The sequence below is a fragment of the Geospiza fortis genome, unplaced genomic scaffold (assembly GCF_000277835.1).
Source record: "Geospiza fortis unplaced genomic scaffold, GeoFor_1.0 scaffold1696, whole genome shotgun sequence".
Classification (NCBI taxonomy): Eukaryota; Metazoa; Chordata; class Aves; order Passeriformes; family Thraupidae; genus Geospiza; species Geospiza fortis.
The window spans coordinates 34,758-54,586 of record NW_005054764.1 but is presented as its reverse complement, the minus strand read 5'-3'; the positions used below and the strand labels follow the sequence as shown (position 1 = coordinate 54,586).

Genomic DNA, 19,829 nt, shown 5'->3' with positions numbered 1-19,829 from the left:
ACCCAACTTCACACAGGTTTAGGAGCCCTTTCCTTTACTCTATACTTGCTGTTCCATTCTCCTCTCTTCCTGGCAGTGCAAAAGGCTGGAGTTAAAACCAGCACTCTGTGAATCACTTAATTCCTCTGATAATAGCTTCTCCCATCTAGAAAGAAATGATGCATTTCCCTGCTTTCTGCCATTTATAGAGAAGTGTCTGCCTGCTTTGTTTTTTTTCCTCTCAGCCTTACTTTTCACTCCTTTCTCAGCATGAGACAGGCTTGCTCAGTCTGCCTCTGCTTCCCATTTGCCACGTGTGAGAGGCAGAGCAGAGGAACACTGTGTGCTGCCTCAGGACCCAGTGGGGCTGACTCGCACCAGGCGTGAGGAACTGCAGCCTCTGGAGGAGACTCATCCATGCTTAAGCTCAAGGCACTGCATTCCTCAGGACTCTTCTAAATATCCGTGGTTATTTCATCTTTTTTCTGTTGTTTTTCTTTTCTTTCCCTGATGGACCATTCATTACATTGTCTGTGAGATCTTCTGGAGATAAATGTCGAGTAGATAAATGCCCTGTGTTAACTCAGCACTTTGGTACGTAGAATTTGAGAAAATGGGAAACTTGGAAAAACTGCTTAAAGAGGGAACTGATCTGGGAGTAGAGATGGTGATTAGAGACAGTATTTGCCAAAGACTTACTGTTTGTGATCTTATGCATTCTGGGGGTATGATTCAGCTTCCTTTGAAGTCAGCGATAATCTGCTGTTGTCTTGTGTGGCTGTTGGATCAGCCTCATTAAGACAAGCCTGGCCTCTATACCACATAATGTTTCTCCTTTTGGCTTCCAATAGAGACATCCATATGGCAGGAACAAGGACGTTTCCTTGGTCTTTCATTGTCAGTATGTTTCCCTTTTGCAGCAAATCCAAGTACTGCAGCTTGCAAACATTCCTTGCCTGAGACTTGGGACTGGAGAAGCGGTGCTGCTGAGGAGAAAGCTGTAAACCTCTGAGCCAGCCAATTATATGGAAGCTTTTCTCCTTTTTGTGCTGCAGCACAGCAGGAGCAGCCACCACCACAGGTCTCCCCAACACCTCACTCCCACGTGGGACGTGCACCTGCTGGTGACCACCACTCCCCAGGTGTTTCTCTCATGAAGGGAGTCACTGTGCACTCAGATGCAGTTAAATGCTACTTTAAGACAGTTCACAGTACTTTCTAGCATTTTTAGTTTACTTGACACCTTTGATTCCTTGTCACTTGTACAGACACCAGTCTGGCCTCCCTCTTTTTTGCAGTCTGGTCTTTTGCGTGTCTCCCAGGGACAGCAGATACTAAGAAATGGTGGCTGAAAATTGCTGAGGAGATAGTTTATTTGTCTGCCTCTTCTAGTTCACAACTTGAACCAAATACTTAATTCAAAACTCATGTCAGCAAAACCAGGTGGCTTCTGATGGATCAGACTATTTCATTATAAGAGATTTGGTGTAGAGGGAGATTCTTAAAAAAAAAAAAAGTGTGAGGTGTAATTGAAAGGCATTATTTCAAAGTGAAAAAAAGCCCCAAAACCTAAACTCTGAAATAATTTGGTTTCTTTTAAGCAAATGAGAGAAAGAATAGACACAAGAATTCTTGAACAGCAAACCAGTCATCTGCAGAAGCTCTCACAGCTCTAGGGGAACGGGTTAAAATCCCTGTGGTGTCTCCTCTGACCTTCACATTACACTGAAGAGGAATTTGGCCCAAGCTCTCTTTTGGTGGAGACTCTAACTCGGAAAAAAAGCGCCTCTGCTTGTGGTTCCTTGCTCCTCCCTCTTCTCTCATCCAAGACTTCTCTGGGCCCGTTTCTATACTTAATATGTCAGGTCAGTGTTATTTATGCTGAGTTTAACTGGGTTCAAGCAATTTTGTTTTACATTCTGTTTTGGAAAGAGAATCCCCCTAACATTTATAAATGCTTTATAATGTAAAAAGGGTTTTTTCACTGATGGGCTTGTTTCTTCCTGGGAGTTTGGATACTCTGTAGACCAACACAGTAACATTTGTTTTCACAAGGAAGCGCGTGTTTGAGCCATGTCTCATGTAGCTGGGTATTTTGAAGTCTATTTATCCATTCCAAAATGCTTGCTTGACCTATACTTGACTTGGGCTTACAAGAAATTTTATGACACTACTAGAGCCCAATCAGCTGGAAGTAACAGCATTTTGCAAATTTTACTCCTTATCATTATAATTTCTAGAGCTGTAGAGTCTACAAGTAACAGAATCAGGGTGTGAGATCTATTTTTTCTTCCCACAGGAAAAATCATCGACTTCTATAGTCCTCCACAGCATTACATCTTTTAGGAATATACATTGCTTAATATTTATCCTGTTCATTGCATTAATCAAAAGGGCTTTTTTCATGTACCCCATACACCTGAGGGTGTTCTTTCCATGTGGCATGAGCATTGGCCACAAGGATAGTGCAGCCTCTAGAATCAGATTCCCTCTGGATGAAATAATAAGCTGTGATTGCCAAGTCAAACATTCTTCAAGAGCAGCAGTGATTCAGGCCTCTAATTAGAACAAAGCTAAAACATTCACTCTTGGGCTTATGTTTGACTAGAAATCTTACTATGATGCACTACCGAAGCAAAAGTGTATTTTTATTTGTATTGTGAATATGTGAACTTGCTCAGCAGAAGTTCTTGTGCTTGTAATTGATGAACCAAGCAGTCTCACATTTCCAGGCTCAAGAATTGGGTAGAAAGCACAAACTGCTTTTATTTCCTTTTGTACAATAAGGAAATTTAGTCTGCCTAGAACAACATAGCTGGTAGTCACTCAGACTGTGTTAACCCAGGCTTTGCTCTCCCTGAAAACACTTATGCCCCAGCTGTCATCTCCTTCAACACTCAGAATATTCACACTGTGAATATTTTCTGTAACACTGGAATAATGAACCATGCTGCAGCTTTCTGTCCTCAGTTCTCAACTGAATTTCTTATATTAGATAGCTTGTATTTCAATACATACATTGTACTAAACCTGTGGGTTTTAAAGTCATCTTTAGGTATAAAACCAAAACCAAGTTGCTTTAAAAGCTTTTAACTTCCTGCTTGTGTCTGTAAATTCCAGTCTTGAGTTTGAGTAGATCAATATTTTTTTGAGATGATTTTCTGTTCAAGACAGTTGGAAAATTGGAATGACTGTGTTTGAAAAACCTGGGGTTCTAAATCAGTTGCTGATTATCAACTGTCTGAAAAAATGCATACAAAATGTTAATTTTATTGATGGCATTCATTCATCTTCATACTACTTTGTTTAATGGGAGGTCGGCTAAGTTCAGGAGTTCTGAGAAGATGGTGAGTATTGGATCTCAGTTAAATATGGACTATAAATTTTGGTCCTGGTTTTCAAATGGTAAAAATTCATGGGGTCTGCTTTTTAATTTTTCATTTAAGTAATATTTAATGATTAATTGGTTAAGCTTTTATATATTACTAGCAGGATGAGTTGCCTTCTGGGAGACAGGAATTTGACATAACTTGAAATGAATAGCTGCCTAATTTGAAAACAGGATATATTTTAATGAACACTGAGGATGCAGGATGGTTGGGACAGAAATTCTCCATTTGCCTTTTCAATCTTGTCTCTTAGCACTGCTGAGCTGGAGTGTTCATTGTTTCTTTGCCATCTCTCAGGAGAAGAGAAAAATGAAGGTTGCATCAAATAAGAATTGTCTTATTGTGTGTAAGGGTGGTGTGTTGAGCACAGTTGTTTATTGGTCTTCATTTCACCCCCCCATGAGTGGCTGTTAGGGATTTACAAAATCTACTGATACACTTTCAAGAAGTTAAGTGCCTTAGCTTTTATACATCAATAAATTTTCCACAGCTGTGGATGCTCAGAAGCACATCTTGTGAAATCTTCACATTTTAGTTAAAAAAAAAAAAGGACAGTAAAAAAAGCCAAAGAAACTTGTCGAGCTCATAGCCGAGTTCTTCTCCAAATACTTCCAGCTGCAGCTAGAGGGATGAGTCATGCTGAAAGTTGAGGAGCTTTTCTAAAAGCCTTGGTTCACATGATTTTTTTTTTTTTTCTAATTTTACATTCCTGTCTGTTTTTCTTTCCTTTAAAAAAAAAAAATCACCCAAAAAACCCAAACGTGCAGGCGAGTCACCCAAGGAAAACCCGTACGAGGATGTGGAGCTGAAAGGGAAAGGCCGTCACGGGGGGCGAAAATCCCATCAGCTGTCCGAGAACTCCCTAGATTCCCTGCACAGGATGTGGACGCCGCAGAACAGGAAATACACGGCACCTCCGCAGGTAAAGCCGCGGCATGGCTGCGCTCGGAGCCGCCTGCAAGGGCCGCTCCCGGCGCGGCCCCCGCGCAGCAGCGCAGCGCGGGCGGCTCTGGAGCCGCGGGGAGCGCTCCGCAGCCGCCGCTCCGCTCCCGGCGCTGCCCCGGCCTCGCAGCGCCCAGCGCAATCCTTCCTCTGCGTGTTTTGGAGCTGAGTCTGCGCCTAAATGAACTCCTTGTGCGGCTGCACCTCTTAGCGAATTGCCTGTGCTGCCGGGCAGGGACAGGAGGGGAGAAGGCAGCTGCTGGTTTTGTCCCTGTGTTGTTACACGAGGCCCCTGCTCGTGGGGAGTTGGTAGTGTGAAAAACGCCAATCACTTGTTTTTAAAATTTTAAAAGTTTAATAGTAATAAAATGGTTATTAAAATAGTAATACAATTAGAATAATTTGGACATTTTGAATTAGGACAATATGAGACAATAGAGACAAAGAATTACAGACGCCTGGGTACCTTTTTCTGGGCAGCACGAGCCTGAAAAAGGACGCACGTTAACAAAGGATTAACCCTTAAAAGCAATAGCCTGTTGCATATTCATACACTTCATACATGATGCATGAATTCCATTCAACTACAGGATTCTGTCTGGTCATCCTCAACTTCTTCCTCTGAATCCTAACAGCACCTTCGAGGTGGGAAGAAGTTTGTTTCTTCTGATAAGAGGGCAACAAATTCTTTTTTTCTGAAAGATTTAGCTGTGGCTGCTACCACCTGCAAGTCCTTTCTTTAAAAAAAGTAACCTATATAGCATAGTTTCTATTTTAACATTTTTTGTAACCTAAAACTGTATTTAACACACTACTTAAGAGAATTAATACAGCACTACTTTCTAACACAACACATAATCATATTCATTTTAATATTTGCAAAAAGCCAATCATAAAATACGTGCATTTTTCACAGTAGTGTGGCATGTTTAGTGTAAGAATGCCAGGTAAAAGCCCTGACTAAATACGTGAATAATAAAATAGTCAGAAAAACCTGGGTGTCTGCAGTTAACAAGTGTGTATAAATTGTGTTTATAGCATAAAAAGAAAGATGAGGAACTTGGCAGACTTTCCCTTTTGTGGTGAATTTTCCAAAGTAAGCCTGTTTTTTTGTGAACACCACGAAATACCAGGTTGCTTTGTTGTTTACGGGATCACTGTGTTCATAAGGAAAAATATAAATCCCAACACATACTTAATTTTGAGATTCAAAGCACCCTTTAGAGGAACTTCACTTTGCACTGAATTAACAGAAAATTCACAGTTGAACAAAAGATCACAACAATTAACATTTTTGTCCTGTAAAGAGACCTATGCATTTTCCTATGCAGAGACCTGAATGCATTTTCTTTCACTTGCTTCATGTGCATGCAAGCATCACAATCCAAAAGAAGCATCACCCACCCATCTTAGTGTGCTCCTAGCACATCCCCCGTAAACCAGGAGTGACCTCAGCAAAGCTGCTGCAAAAGGAACAAGTGGAGAGTAGTGAGGCAGAGAAAGGAGAAACAGGCACTGCAGCCATGAGGATAATAGGGAAATGTCCCTCATAGTGGGACATGGTGCATAACAACTATTTCTGGCTGTGTGTGTGTTTACAGGAGTTGTGTAGCATCCAGAGGATCCCTGAGGCTGTGTCATTAGGCTGGGAACCATACAGATCCATAGGAAGATACTGGCCAGTGTTCTCTTTAACAGAGGGTTACCAAAGAATTTACAGATTTAAGTGCCTTCTGTAAAGTTGTTTGGTAAATAAGATCTCTCTGGTACCCTTTGCAACAGGGCTGGCTTTGTTCTGGCAGCTTCTTTTTGAAATGCTGCTGGGAGTGCCCTGACAGGAGTCAGTCCTGCCCTAATTGCACTGTCATTGTGCTGATATTTAAAATGAAGACACTAAGAGCGGGTCAGCAATGGGCCTGGGTAATTCTCCAATGACCAGAAATAGAAAAGTCTGAATTTCCTGAAGAATGGTAGCTTTGGCAATGGATTATCACCCAGTTTTTCCATCATAGCAACAAAGCTGGGTTAGCAACGTGACTTTTCAGTCACGGATGATGATAAACAAGATGGAAGAGATCAGAAGGTCAGCAAGCTTCCAACAATCACCTCCAAAAAGAATTCCTTTCAGTAAAGGATAGACTGCCACCAGTTTTCCTGGAGTGCTAACCTCTGAGACACCGGTGTTGTGGTCATTTTGAATCCCTGTGTCTTTTCCCACTGATTATTTTCATTTTTTGAAATCATCAGGTATGAAAGGAATGTTTTATGGTGACATTGTGTTTGTGATGCAACCCCTCTCCACAGAAACACCTGTGCTTAATCCCAGGTGGGATGGCATTGCAATCAGTCAGCCAATAAATGGGACATTTATTGCTGCAGGTTTATAGCTTGTAACAGAGCTGATAGAATGTCAGTAAATGCCAAATGACAGATGCTTGACACAATAATACTTTTTCATGCTGGGGAAGCTTCTTTACAGTGTTTGTGTTTGAGAGGAGAAGGAGATACCTGGAGCTGGGCAGAGCTGCTCCTAGGACTGCTCCAAAAGACCTCCAGTTTTTTAAAGACAGATGTTACCTGGTGCTTAATCCTCAGTGAGATTTTCCCTTTGCCCTGTAGTGATAACAGTTTCATGTTTTAAAGGGAAATTTTTGGGAATGTAGGGAGAGTTGTAACTGCACCTCTGCTCATTGTTGGGTCTTAAAACTTCTTAACACCTTGAAAATAGAACAAGCTTGATTTTCCTACATTATTTTTTCTTGGCTAAAATAGCATGAATTTGCTGTTGTGGTTATTACTTTTGCACTGAATTAATGTTACAATGAATTGTGTAATTACTCATTATTTTCACTGCTGCAAGTCAGAGGAATGGACCAGGCCTGTTGGGTCAGTGCTCTGCTGTCAGCCAAGCCTTCAAGTTAGATTTTGGGGCTCACAGAACTGAGGGGATGTGGATGCCTGGAAATGTAGCAGGTCACAAATGGTGTGGTTTTGTTTGAACTGTAAAGTCTTGGAGGTTGACCCCTGTCCCTTCACTGTGACCTTGACACCCATCCTGCGGAGTGGTGGCTCCCTTGGTGTGGTGTTCCTGGCGTGGTGCAGCCAGCACTCTGTCACAGATGGCAGAGTGTGACACCAGGTGCCCCAGGTTGCTGGAGGGGAAGAGCTCAAGCTGTCCTTGTCCCTGCAGCTGCCCTCGAAGGTCAGCAGCCACTCCATGCGCGTGGGGAACTGGTCGGAGAGGAAGAGCCACCGCCTGCCGCGGCTGCCCAAGCGGCACAGCCACGATGACATGCTGCTGCTGGCCCAGCGGGGCATCCCCTCGCCCCCCTCCAGCCTCACCGAGGACAGCCTGAGCACCGCCAGCGAGCTGCTGTCCACGCGCCGCGCCAGGAGGATCCCAAAGGTACCCACGGGGTGGGCTCAGCCTGAGCTCAGCAGAGGTCACCTGGCTGCGAGAGCTGGGGCATTGCTGGCCATCTGCTGAGGGCCATCTTCTCTGTGCCAGGGTCAGGATTAGGTGCTTGAGGTGGTGTTTCTTGTTGGGACTCAGATGTTTATTAGTTCTTATCTTTATCACAGTGTCACAGAGCGTGAGTTCTACAGCACCTCACTCTAACAAACTAAAAAATGGAGCCATATCTCTCTCTCTACAAGGCTTTTTAAGGATAAATGATCCAATTAAGAAATGACACCTAAATTATTTTTACTTTTAACCCAGTAACCAACCACCCGGGGCACGCAATGAGGTCTTTTTTATCCAATTACACAAAACCACCCAAACCTATGAGGAGGAAGGTGAAGAAGAAGGACCAGCCTCCACCCTAAAACCTCCATTTTGCTTTATATATATTACTATATTCTAAAACTTTAAACTCTAACTTTTCTTACATGTGATACTACACACTTCTATTTAAACTCCACACCCGTAATCCTAGTTCTGCCATTCAATTTTGGAAGCCTTCTCTATTAGCCTTGGGTCAAATGCAGTGTTGTCTTGGGGATCAGTGCCTGTCAGCACAGAAAATCTAAAATTCTCCAGGTTTCTCCAGTAACCAGGGTTCTAACAGCCAGCCTTTACAACAGCCATCACTGGAAGCACTTTTTGTACCCTAAAGGAACATTTAGATCAAAATCCCTTCCCTAGAAGTGATAACTTCCAAATTCTCCAAGAGGAGCAAACATCTGATGGCCATCTTTGCACAGAATTGATTTTAAGACAGTTCTGCTTTCCACACTCTTCTTTAAGCTCTGTAGACCAGAGCATTGCTGTGTATATAACTTTAAGATTTTGAATGGGTGATGGCCAAGCAATTATTATTTATACCATGCAGCAACATCTGAAGTGGTTTATTTCCTCATCATTTGTTTCCAGGAAAATAACTAATTGGCCTAATAGGTTTCCCTTCATCTACTCACAACTGACCCCATCCTGATAACCATGCTGTCTTGATGGATTTGAAGTAAAACTTAATTTTTCATTTTTTAAGGAATTTTTAGATTCAAAATTGAATGTGAAAAAAAAACCCCAAGCCACAAGACAACAACAAAAAAACCAACAATACAATAGCAACAGAGAGGGGGAGAACTGCCAATGTGCTTAATTTTGGCTTGTGAACAAAGTTGATTTTTACTGTGTATTCAGCTCTTTCCTGTTCTTATTAAAGAGCATATTTTAAAGTGCATGGCTATAAATACTGTGAGTAGAGGGAGATTTTTATGTTTCTGTGAATTTGTTGGAAATTCTGTTTAAGGAGGAAATTAATCCTACATCCTTAATATTTACTTGTATTTTTACTTTCTTGGAATATATTGTTATACTTCACCAATGGGCACACATCTCTGGAGGAAATCATAGGGTACTAACCCTAACAGAGTAACTTACTACCTGATTTTGGGTAAAACTTGGAAAGTTTGGCTATTAATTTTGCACCCATTTTTTTAAATTGAAGGGACAGATAGTCTCCCTATGTGAAATTCTGATTTCATCATATGAATGTTCACAATTTTATTGCAAATCTTGTGATAATTTCTGTTTTCTTACTGCTTTGCCTTTCAGGATCACGTATTCCTGAAGAATATAATTTTTTAAATTGAGATAGTGTTAGTTATTAGAGGGAAAACCTAAAAAGGTTTTGTTTCAGTCTGTGCTCTGTTACTGCCCTTCTACCATGTCTATAGCAAATTGCATCTTTTCCCTCAGTTTATTTCTCTCTGGAAGCAGAGGTGAAGCAGTTTTTGGAAACTGTATTATAGTTCTATGAAGAAATCTGCTGTGGAATTAAATATACTATTCCTGACCTATAAAACATCATGAAGATTAATTGCTACATATTTGTGACTCTCCCATAGTTATAATATCCTGCTTAATGTTGAATTTTTAGTAATCCCAGTCTCTTGCTGAAGACAATAAACACAAGTCATATCATTAATATTTCCCATCATCTCAGATATTTTTGGGGCAGACAGTTGTTATCTGCATTAGCTGGTCTATCATCCATGTTTTGTTTGAATACATTAATAAAAGTCTCCTGGCAGAAAAATGCTTAGTCTTACTGATTCCTCATTTTCTTACTTTGCAGCTTGTCCAAAGAATCAATTCCATCTACAGTGCAAAAAGAGGGAAAAAACGGCTGAAGAAACTTTCTATGTCCAATATTGAGACTGCATCCCTACGAGGTATGGTGCAAGTGTCAGGGTTCAGTGAATCCATTTGGATGCTACAGGATTGATCAATTTCCTTCTTTCCTCCACATCTACCCTGGACTCCACCTAGTTTAGAACTTTTTTCTGTGAACAATGATAATTTTCTCTCTGCAAGAGGAGAAAATGGGGATGAGCTAAAAAGAAATGAGATTCTCAGTATTGTTTATCTTGTTAATCCCATGGTCAGCTCCATTTACCCAGCTTCTTCTTTAGTACACATTTACTGTAAGTTTTGACCAAAATTCACAGTTTTGACCCTGGAGTTCTTGCATGCTTTTTCCTGGCACTCGCAGTGTGTAACTCACCCTGTGCTTCAGAATGCTTCTGGAAAGGAAAATTCAGGGCCTGTTTGTAGTAAGAATACAATAGGGCTTTAATCAAGAACCCCTCAGTTACACATCTTGTCATAAGGTTGCTTTTGCCTGTTTACTCAGTTTGGTGAGTTCTGGTGATTGGGAATGTTGCCCAGGCAGATAAAGTTCATAATGCTAACTTTGACTTCTCAAGTGCTGCATAACTTAAAAAAAAAAAAAAAATTGAAACCTGAAACCAAGAAGGAAAAGGGTTAAGACCTATTTTCCAAATGTCACTTTTGCAGTTCAGCATGGATGGGGATTCAGTGCAAACAGTTGCTGTAATGGAGAATGAATTTTGCCCTTTCATCAAAATGAAGTTCTTACTCTCAAGCAATATTGAAACTGAATCCAAGGAAAACATAATCCAAGGAGTCATTCAAACTGTTTATTTCAAGATATTTTAAGCCTGAGGAGAAGTGCATGTGTGTATCACAAGGCTCAGAGATGTGAGATAGGATTTTTCCCAGTTGCAGCACAGTGATCTGAGTGTTTGCTCTGGTTTTGCATTAACTGATGCCTCTGTGTCCTCTGCAGATGAGAACAGCGAGAGTGAGAGTGACTCAGATGACAGGTTTAAAGGTAAGGGATCAGTCTCAGTGACTTCTGGTTAGCCCCTGTCCCTGACCCTATCAATGTATGTTCTCCTGCTGCTGCACATTGTTCCTGTCCATGGCCTATATTCTCTATAGTTTCCTAACTCCATTACTGCAGAGCTCCCAAAGTTCCAACACAGGAGCATGAACGCGGAAAGCAAGGACAAAATGGGCTGTGAAGATCTAACAAGGATTTGGCAACTGTGTCACTTAATGAAGAACAGGACCTTTGATAGATTGGCTTTGTCAGCCACTTCAGAGATGCTGATCTATTCCAGACTGACTACTGGGTGCAGGCTTAGAGGGATGGGACTGGATAAAGGTGCTCCTTTCTTATTCATATGCTGCTTTCAGTGTTTACTGCTCGCTGCTGTTGGAGGCAAGGATCTGGGTCTGATCCAACATTGTGGTTCTGAGACTCTTTTATAAGTCTGCAGTCTCCAAATTGTAGAAATTCCTTTATCAGCACCTGCACAAACTCTGCCTGAGCCAGGCCACTAAATTAGTCTCTCCTTTTCCTAAGTCCTCATACAGAAAGAGGTCTATAAAAAAGTTGAAGACAGCAGCAATGGATTTCATTACTAAAAACCCATTATGCTGTTAGTAGGTGAGGGGTAAAAAAGACAAGGGTGTGGAGCTATTATAAGATAGGGGGCAATCGTCCATGTCTACCTACTGCAGATGACACCTGCTTGCTGTACATGCAGCAAAACTTTCTGGAAAACATTGTCATTGGGAAACAGATTTGTGCCAGACAGGTGGTGGCAAGGCCATCCAAAACAGGCTGTATGCAACATTGTACAGTGCTGTGGGGAAAATGACTCCTTGCTCCTTTGTCTACCTGTACCAACCCAAAAGCACTTGCAGTTCTGTTTCTCTTTGTGTCAGAAAATAGAGGGTTTTTTTTAGTGTACCAGAACTGGTAGTAATGTTATGACCAGTCCCCCATAGGTATCAAGGAACAAGTCACTGGATCAAGGCACATCTTTGCCTTCATGAATGACCATGACTTTAAGATCATCCCCCAACTGAATTAGCACTAACAAAGCAACCCCCAGCAGGCAATTGGCACATCTTTCCTTTCCTCCCTGTCCCCCTTCCCTGGAGTTTATTCCATGGCTTGCCTTATGTGGTGTGTAGCAAAAAGCTGTGCTGTGTAGGGACAGGGCACAGAACTCTGTTTCACCTGGGTGTACCAGGCCTTAGATGTGTCACCCTGGAGGCCCCAGTGCATTTGCACAACCACATAAGGGTTTATAATCTAGTCTTATGTGTGAAGAAAAGCCAGACCTTTTCCAGGGTAGCAGTTATGAACTGCAAATTATTTCAGTGACTGAGTGTTGCATAACTTCAGTACTTGGAGAGAATTTTGATTTATGGGTGCAATTAGTGAGGGAGACTATAGGTTTGATAACTAGAAGGTTTGGTTTTGAAAGGAGAACATGCTTGGAATAATACTCTGACAAACTGAAAGTGCTTTGTGAATGACTGTGGCTTACACAAACACATTACAGTCTCAGGTAATGATCTGTCTCTTTTTTTATTCCCTTTTCTTTTTAAATGGCAGCTCACACCCAGCGCCTTGTGCACATCCAGTCAATGCTGAAGAGGGCTCCAAGCTATCGAACCCTGGAGCTGGAGCTGATTGAGTGGCAGGAGCGGGAATTATTTGAGTATTTTGTGGTAGTGTCCCTGAAAAAGAAGCCCTCTAAAAACACTTACCTCCCAGAAGTGACATACCAGTTTCCCAAGGTAAAAGAAAAACTCCTATTGTACAGCTCATTCTAAGATCAGTAAGGTGAATGAATGGAAAAATGAATAGAAATCCAGTTCTTAAATGGAGCTTTCAGAATTGTTCCAAACCAATCTGTTACAAAGCAAAGGGCATGGAGAAGGTAACTGAAACCTTTCCCTGTTTTCAGATTTATCTTTTCCGGAGCTGGAGAATTTGGCCTGATGGTGGATGCTTTAAACACTGTGTTTAAATTCAGTTTCTAAATATTTCACTTTTTGGCTATATTAGGATTTGTTCCAAAACTCGCTGAAGTCAATGGAAAGACTTTTGCTGATCTCTGGCATTTCTCTTGTGCTCTTGCCGCAGAAAGATGTTTGAGTCAGGGCTGTGCTTTAAGTGGCCATCATACAACAAGGGAGTTTCAGACAATTAAAAAAATGTAGTGCCTGTCCTGGAGTCATGCCTCACTCTGCCAAGCACAACCACAGGACAGTCTGATGTGCCCTGGCTCTCAGAGCTGCTCAGTGCCCCTGAGCAGAGCTGGAGGGGACACCCAGGGCTGGCTGACCCTCGCTCTTCTCCCGGCAGCTGGAGAGGCCGACCAAGCAGATGCGGGAAGCGGAGGAGCGCCTCAAGGCCATCCCACAGTTCTGCTTCCCTGATGCCAAGGACTGGCTCCCTGTCTCTGAGTACAACAGGTGAGTGCTCCAGAGCTGCTCTGCACCATGGAGTGGTGCTGGAATGGTGCTGGAGTGCACTGGAACAGCCTCAGCCTTGTCAATGCCCAATTAAGGAAGCAGCAGTTTGAGTCTTGGCCACTTTGTGATCAAGCAGCTGTATTTAATTTTTCTATCTTTTGAAGCTCTGTGTTCTTTTTCTTCCCTATTCTGCCTGCCTCACAGGCCTGTGTGGCTGAGGGGAAGAGGCTTGAAGGTTCCTCTGAGTGCTAAACTCAAAAGAATAAATGGAAGTACTTAAAGTAAATCTTAAAAAGGATGGGGCCCTGCCCACCCCCTGCCCTAGTTATTCACCTCAGAGTGCTCGTCTAACATTGCAGGTTACCTCTTCATTTGGCTCAAAATGTTGCTGTCTGAGAACTTTCTTGGAGCTGTGCTCTGTCCTAGCAGAGGAGCCCTCTCTTCCTTCCATTGGAGATGAATGACTGCAGGAGAAGGGCAAGGAAAAGGAGAGCCAGGCTTGCATTTTCTTTTTCCTTCAAAGTGACCTCAAAAAAATGTATAATTTTTTTCCCCCTGCACTGATATGTGAGAACTAGTTGATCCAAAGGTGTAGAGTAACAGGATAGACAGAAGGGATGGAATTGTGGAATGATTTGGGTTGGAAGGGACCTCTAAAGGTCATCCAATCCAACCTTTCTGCCATGAGCAGGGACATCTTCAACTTGATCAGAGCCCTGTCAAGCTTGACCTTGAATGCTTCCAGGGACAGGGCATTCACCACCTCTCTGGACAACCTGTCCCAGTGTTTTACCACCCTCATTGTAAAACATTTCTTCCTTTTATCTAGCCTGAATCTACCCAGTTTTAGTTTACAACCTCTGCCCCTTGTCCTGTTGCTACAGACCCTGTTAAAAAGTCTATTCCCATCTTTCTTAGAAGCCCCTTTTATGTACTGAAAGGCCTCAGTAATGTCTCCCCAGGGACATCTGTAATTATACCAACCCTGGCATTTCAGCACCAGGAATTGTTTCATATAATACCATTTAAAACCTGCAAAGTAGTCAGGAATGTTTCACAGCCCAGGCATGAATTCACAGATCACCCATCTCTTTACCTGTGAATTCACGAATTCATCCATCCCTTTACTTGTGCTGTTGTTTTACTGTAAAACTGTTGTTTTACTGCTCTGTCACAAATGGTATTTGTCCTAGGCAGAGACATAAAATGAGTTGGATTTTGGAAACCTGTGTCACTGATACTCAGCACCCATCTCTTCTGATAAGACAGCTGGGTTGTCCCTAACCATACCACTGCCAGAATTTTTCCACAGAGTATGTCCTAATGATGAAGACCTTGCAGTGGGTAGCATCTCTCACTTGATGAGTGTCCCTTGCTAAGTGATCCACCTTGTAGCCATGCTGTAGTTCTGCTGTAATCTCTGCAATGGGCAATTCCCTTTCTCCTAGTGAGACCTTCTCTTTCATGCTGACTGGGGAGGACGGGAGCCGGCGCTTCGGGTACTGCAGGAGGCTCTTGGTGAGTACATCACCCTCACTTCAAAGGGCAGAATCCTCTTGAAAAGTATCTCCAAACTACAGTCTGAACTGAAGGTGTCTCTTATGGTTTTAAAAGGAAACAGGGTTTTCTCACTCTGAAATTTGGAAATGTAAGGGAGATCAAGTTGAACTAAGAATTTGTAATGGCCATTTTAATCAGATAGATCCCCAGGTTTGTAGCAAATTCCTGAGAATGTGGAAAGTTTCTTATGTGAGCACTTACTTCATAAATTCTTTATGTTGTGTACTTTCAAGCACAATCAGAAATACTACAACACTGGAAACAAAGGCAAAGCTGGTATTTCTAAACATTTGTGAGTAGTGTTTATCTCTTAGGCAGCTGCTTACATCTCAAATGACTTTGCCAGCACTGTGTCATCAGTATGCAGCTCAGAGCCTTGCAACAGGCTGGTGCCAGCAGTGGGAAGTCTGGTTTCTCACACAATTTTCAGTCCCCATGACCAGGGGTGGTCAATAGGTGATGTGGGGAGCCTGCAGTGTTGTCCCATCACCTGGAAAATCCCTGGACACTCGATAAACTGAGAGCACAGCAGTGTGTGTATCAAGGGGGAGGACTCTGCAGACTGTGTTAAGGGAGGTGGAGCACAATGCAAAGAGGGATTCTGGTGTCCCTCCTGCACACCTGATGGTTTGGCAGGAAAACAGAAAGCAGTTGGATGTCTGTGCACAGGCCTTGCACCCCTTGGATAGGTTTGGAGCTGTTTGTGAGTGACTGGGTGGGAGGCCATGGCTCCTGTCATGTTCTCATGGCTGTTGCCCACGCTGCGTTGGGGAGCTTATATGGATATTGGATGCTGCAGGAGTCTTTGGCTGACTCTGTGTGCCAAATGAATGTCTGCAGCAGTTTGTAAACAGGTGTCCCCTCTCTAAGAGTAAGACACACTGGCGCTTTCCCCTCCCTTCCCTTTCTGGCATGATTTCCCACCTTTTGAGGCAGGGATCACCTGCTTTCAGTAGCTCCCCACAGAGCATTCCCTGTCACTGGCACAGCACCCTCTGTCCTGCACTGCTGCTTGTGCCTGACCCTGCTCTTCCCCTGCTCTCTGTCTGGGGCAGAGCCCCTGGCGTGCAGACTGCAGATGCTGTCTGGGAGGTTTTCTGTGTGTGGTTCCTCTATTTGTAAGAAGTTTCATTAAGCTAACATTACAGAAAACTTGTTTATCAGTTCTGAGGGTGGTGTTTGCCATAGGTAGTATCACAGAGACTCACTGTGTATAAAACAGTGTGTCACAGTGGGCCACAACAAGGTTGATGTGTGGGCAGGAAATGTCACTGAAGGCTTGTGCTGCAGTAAATCTAGGGGGTAACTCAGGGATGAGCAAGGAAAGCACCTAAATTCATCCTTGCTGCTGTAAATAAGCATAACAAGATATAGGGCAGCAGTACAAATCAATTTTTTTTAATGAGTTTTCATTTAAAAGGATAATAAGGTCTTATTTGGAAAAAAACCAAAAACAAAACCTCAGAAAATGTTGGTTAGAATAAAATTATGGATTGTTTTCACTCTACCAGGTAAAGGTGGTTTGAGACTTTTATCTTTCTGAGAATGTCAGTACATTTGTAATCATGCACAGAGCTTGCCTCTGTGAAATGCCAAATGGTTGATCCTGAACCATGGTGAGACTGAAATAACCAGTGACAATAAAAGAGATTTATACACAGGAATGTTGAATCAGTTTTTCAATGAAACATTAACATGGGTTTTTTTTTTACTCATTTAAAGCTCAGTGAAATTCACCCTTCATTAAGGACAACAGAAAAATAGAACACTGACTTTCAGCTGGTGCAAAAGATGGCTGAGTATATTAGGAAATACCAGGAACAGAATTAAATCAATGGTGCATGCTTTTATATAATGGTGTTTTGAGACAGCATTGGAGATTTTTATCCTCCACTGGATAAGGCAAAACTCAATCAAATAGCAAAAAGAAAAAGGGAAAATAAGTAGTACTTTGCTAAATGTATCTAATAATTATAAAGCCAGTTATAAAGTAGATCTGCTGCTGCCACCTTGGGTGATCACTTAATTCAGGTTGCTTAATCTGGATTCCAAACAGAGAAGCCAGAAGATTCTGGCACAGAGAAGCTGACATGTCTCATCCTACTGGTACAGCCTCCTCAGCCAAGGGAAGGAAGGAGTGATGCCAGTGCACTTCACTAGCTGTGCCCCTCGTGGGGCAGATCCAGCCATGCCCTTCTGAGAGCAAAACTGGGACTTAGAAAGCAGAGGGCATTTTGGAAGCTGCAGAAAAACACCTCAGCATTTCCTCTTCCTGTGGAAAAGGCAAAAGTAGCAGAGATCTTTTATTTGGGCGCTGCAACCTCCTCCTGTCCTGCTGGGAGAAATGTGGAATCTGGGTATTTACCTGAAGTGCCTTTTCCATAGGGTTTGGAAGTGTAACCATTTCATGTCTTCTGCAAAGGTTGGTGCATGGTGGGACAGCCTCACTAGTGGGTGCCATGAAACCCCCCTAAAATTCTTATAAACTGCTCCACTTTAAGCCAAGCCAACTGCTGCGAGGTTAATTCCTTAGAAAATGTTCCTCAGCTGTCCTGGTGGGGGATGCTCTTGTAATACCCAGCAAGAGATGTCTCACACCTTCTGGTGCATTTGGCAGCCTTGTTGGCAAAAGCTCCATGGCTGGCTGATCCTGTGAGGATGGCTGGCTGCTCTTCTGCAGGGTCTGCTGTGCAGATTCCTGCATTTAGGAAACAATTGTGTTTTGTCAGCCTTGCTCTCCTTTGGCGTGTTGTGATATGAACAAACTGTTCCACTTTTTTTCCTTCAGATCTCAGATTCTTCCAGACCTTTTCTGGGGTCTGTGTGCCAAAACTACCTCAAGGGATACAGTGACAATTATGTTTTGTTTGTTCTACAAATCCTGTACAGTATCCCCTTTAAATGTATTTATATTGTTTTGTTTCATTTTGGAACAGGATTAGGATGGAATGTAACCTATTGTCCCACAGCAGACAATCTGCATTTCCATAGATAGCATGAAATTTTCCAGTTACATCTTGATACCTCCAAGGCAATTCTGCAACAGCTTTTCTAGTGAGTGCATGTGTCAGCAGCAGAGATGATTTGGGCACCCTTGCAGGGGCTGGTTCATCCTACACCTCCCTTCCCTCTCACATCAAATTTGATCCTCCTGCCCTTTTCTAGGCTAAGACAAGCCAGCCCCAGGAGTCCATGGAGGAGCAGCTACCTGAATGTGAAGTGTGTACCTGAAAACATGGAAAGCAGTTGTTAGGTGGGACTAACCTGACATCCTGCATTTGCTGGGGGCAGGAGAAGGGCACTCAGTACAGTGTGAAAGCAAATTTGTGGGATGCAGACTGTTTATGGAGCTGCAAAAAGCTCATTGGAAAGCCCTTTTCCTCCTTGCTCCCTCCCATCCTGCCCTTGCCCAAGCAGTTTGACAGCCCTGTGTACACTGAGTGCTCTGGCACCCAAAGTTCATGTTTTATAGAACAAGATGTCTTTAACAAGTGCTTTTGGATTTACACCACCCACAGTTTTCTCATGGTCACAATTTGGATTGGCCCTAACAAGGAATCAAGAGCCTCCATGGAAACTGATTTTAACCTCCCAGTGTTGGAATTGTTCTGATTCCTGGCACCACTAAGGAATATCTCTGTTTCTGGATGTACTGGCTAGTGCATGTGCTTTGCAAAGGCCACTTCCCTCACACAGCTCAGTGCTATGGCAGACTGAGAGGAGATCTCTGAAGGCTCCATAGAATCCAAGCACATGGACAGCGGGGTGAGATTTGAGAGAGAAAAATGGAAGGCTTAGTTTTTGGAGCAAAAGCCTCTTGTTTTTCCTGCCAAAGATTTTGGAGTGGGCTTTAGTCAGTAATATTCAGATTAAACTCACTATAAAAAAGGTTGTCCTGAGCCACGTGTGGGCCAGCCCTGATGCAGAGCTTGGTTTCTCCACCTCAGCCAAGTTCTTGTCAGTTTATGTTCATAATTTTAGGAAACTGTCTTGTTATCATCAAAATTCATTAGCATTTTCATTTTGTGATACTGGACTAAGGCTGAAAATATCCTGGGCTCCACAAGAACAAATTGAAAGGAAATCAAACCCAAACCATCATCCCCTCCATCTCTCTTCTTTCAGGAGCAGTGCAGTGCACAAGGGCAGAGTCACTCAGGTGCCTCTCAGCTGGGCTACTTCAGCATTTTGCTTTCCTGATCTGGACCCATTCTTTGTGTGCAGGAGTGAGTCCTGGATGGATAGCATGACTCCAAGCCACTTTGTAGAGCACAGCCTGCCACTTGGGAGAGCTCCCTTTTGGGAAGACAGGAGGTTACACTGGTCCTGATGGGCAGACCCCAGTGTCCCCTAGTGACGAGGGAGGAGTCCAGGCAGGAGTGGCATGTCCCATAGGATGGTCTTGCCCAGGGAAGTAGCAAACTAAAGCACAGTGGTTGTTTTAGATCAGTCTAAAGTGAGGTGTAAACTGATGGCTGAGAGAGGAGGTTATTTGAAGGGCTGCCAGTGCTATAAATTTGAGAAGTTCTGCCCCTCAGAATGGCTCTGCTCAAGGCTTTTGCTTGCTGCTCTTACAGCTGATGTATGTGCATCTGTGAGGCTGTGGTGTTTGCAGGAAAAGCTCTCTGAAATAACAAAAAAGGATGTCCTACACAGTGAGAGCAGCGAGGGAAGAATCCCAGCTCCCACAGACATGTAGCCTTTAAGACATTTGAAAGCAATGATATTTCATAAAGGAGAAACTTGGAGTAAGTGCTAAGCAGTTATTGTTTCTGGTCTTATAGATGACCCAGGAATGTGATGTTTTTACTGGCACTCAGTGAGACAGCTCTTGGCTGGGAGCTGTCCAAGGCTCCTGGCATGGCTTCGGC

The 19,829-nt window shown here is 43.0% G+C and overlaps 1 protein-coding gene across 1 annotated transcript in view; it reads left to right on the top strand.

The window, feature by feature from the left end:
• The window catches only part of DENND2B (DENN domain containing 2B), an 86,472-nt gene that overhangs the window by 37,341 nt on the left and 29,302 nt on the right, over window positions 1–19,829 (top strand). The window contains exons 4-10 of the mRNA XM_005431117.2: window positions 4,136–4,290; window positions 7,501–7,716; window positions 9,893–9,989; window positions 10,907–10,951; window positions 12,533–12,717; window positions 13,289–13,398; window positions 14,847–14,916. Of these exons, the coding sequence (XP_005431174.2) occupies window positions 4,136–4,290; window positions 7,501–7,716; window positions 9,893–9,989; window positions 10,907–10,951; window positions 12,533–12,717; window positions 13,289–13,398; window positions 14,847–14,916 (878 nt within the window). The remainder of the gene's footprint in view (window positions 1–4,135; window positions 4,291–7,500; window positions 7,717–9,892; window positions 9,990–10,906; window positions 10,952–12,532; window positions 12,718–13,288; window positions 13,399–14,846; window positions 14,917–19,829) is intronic.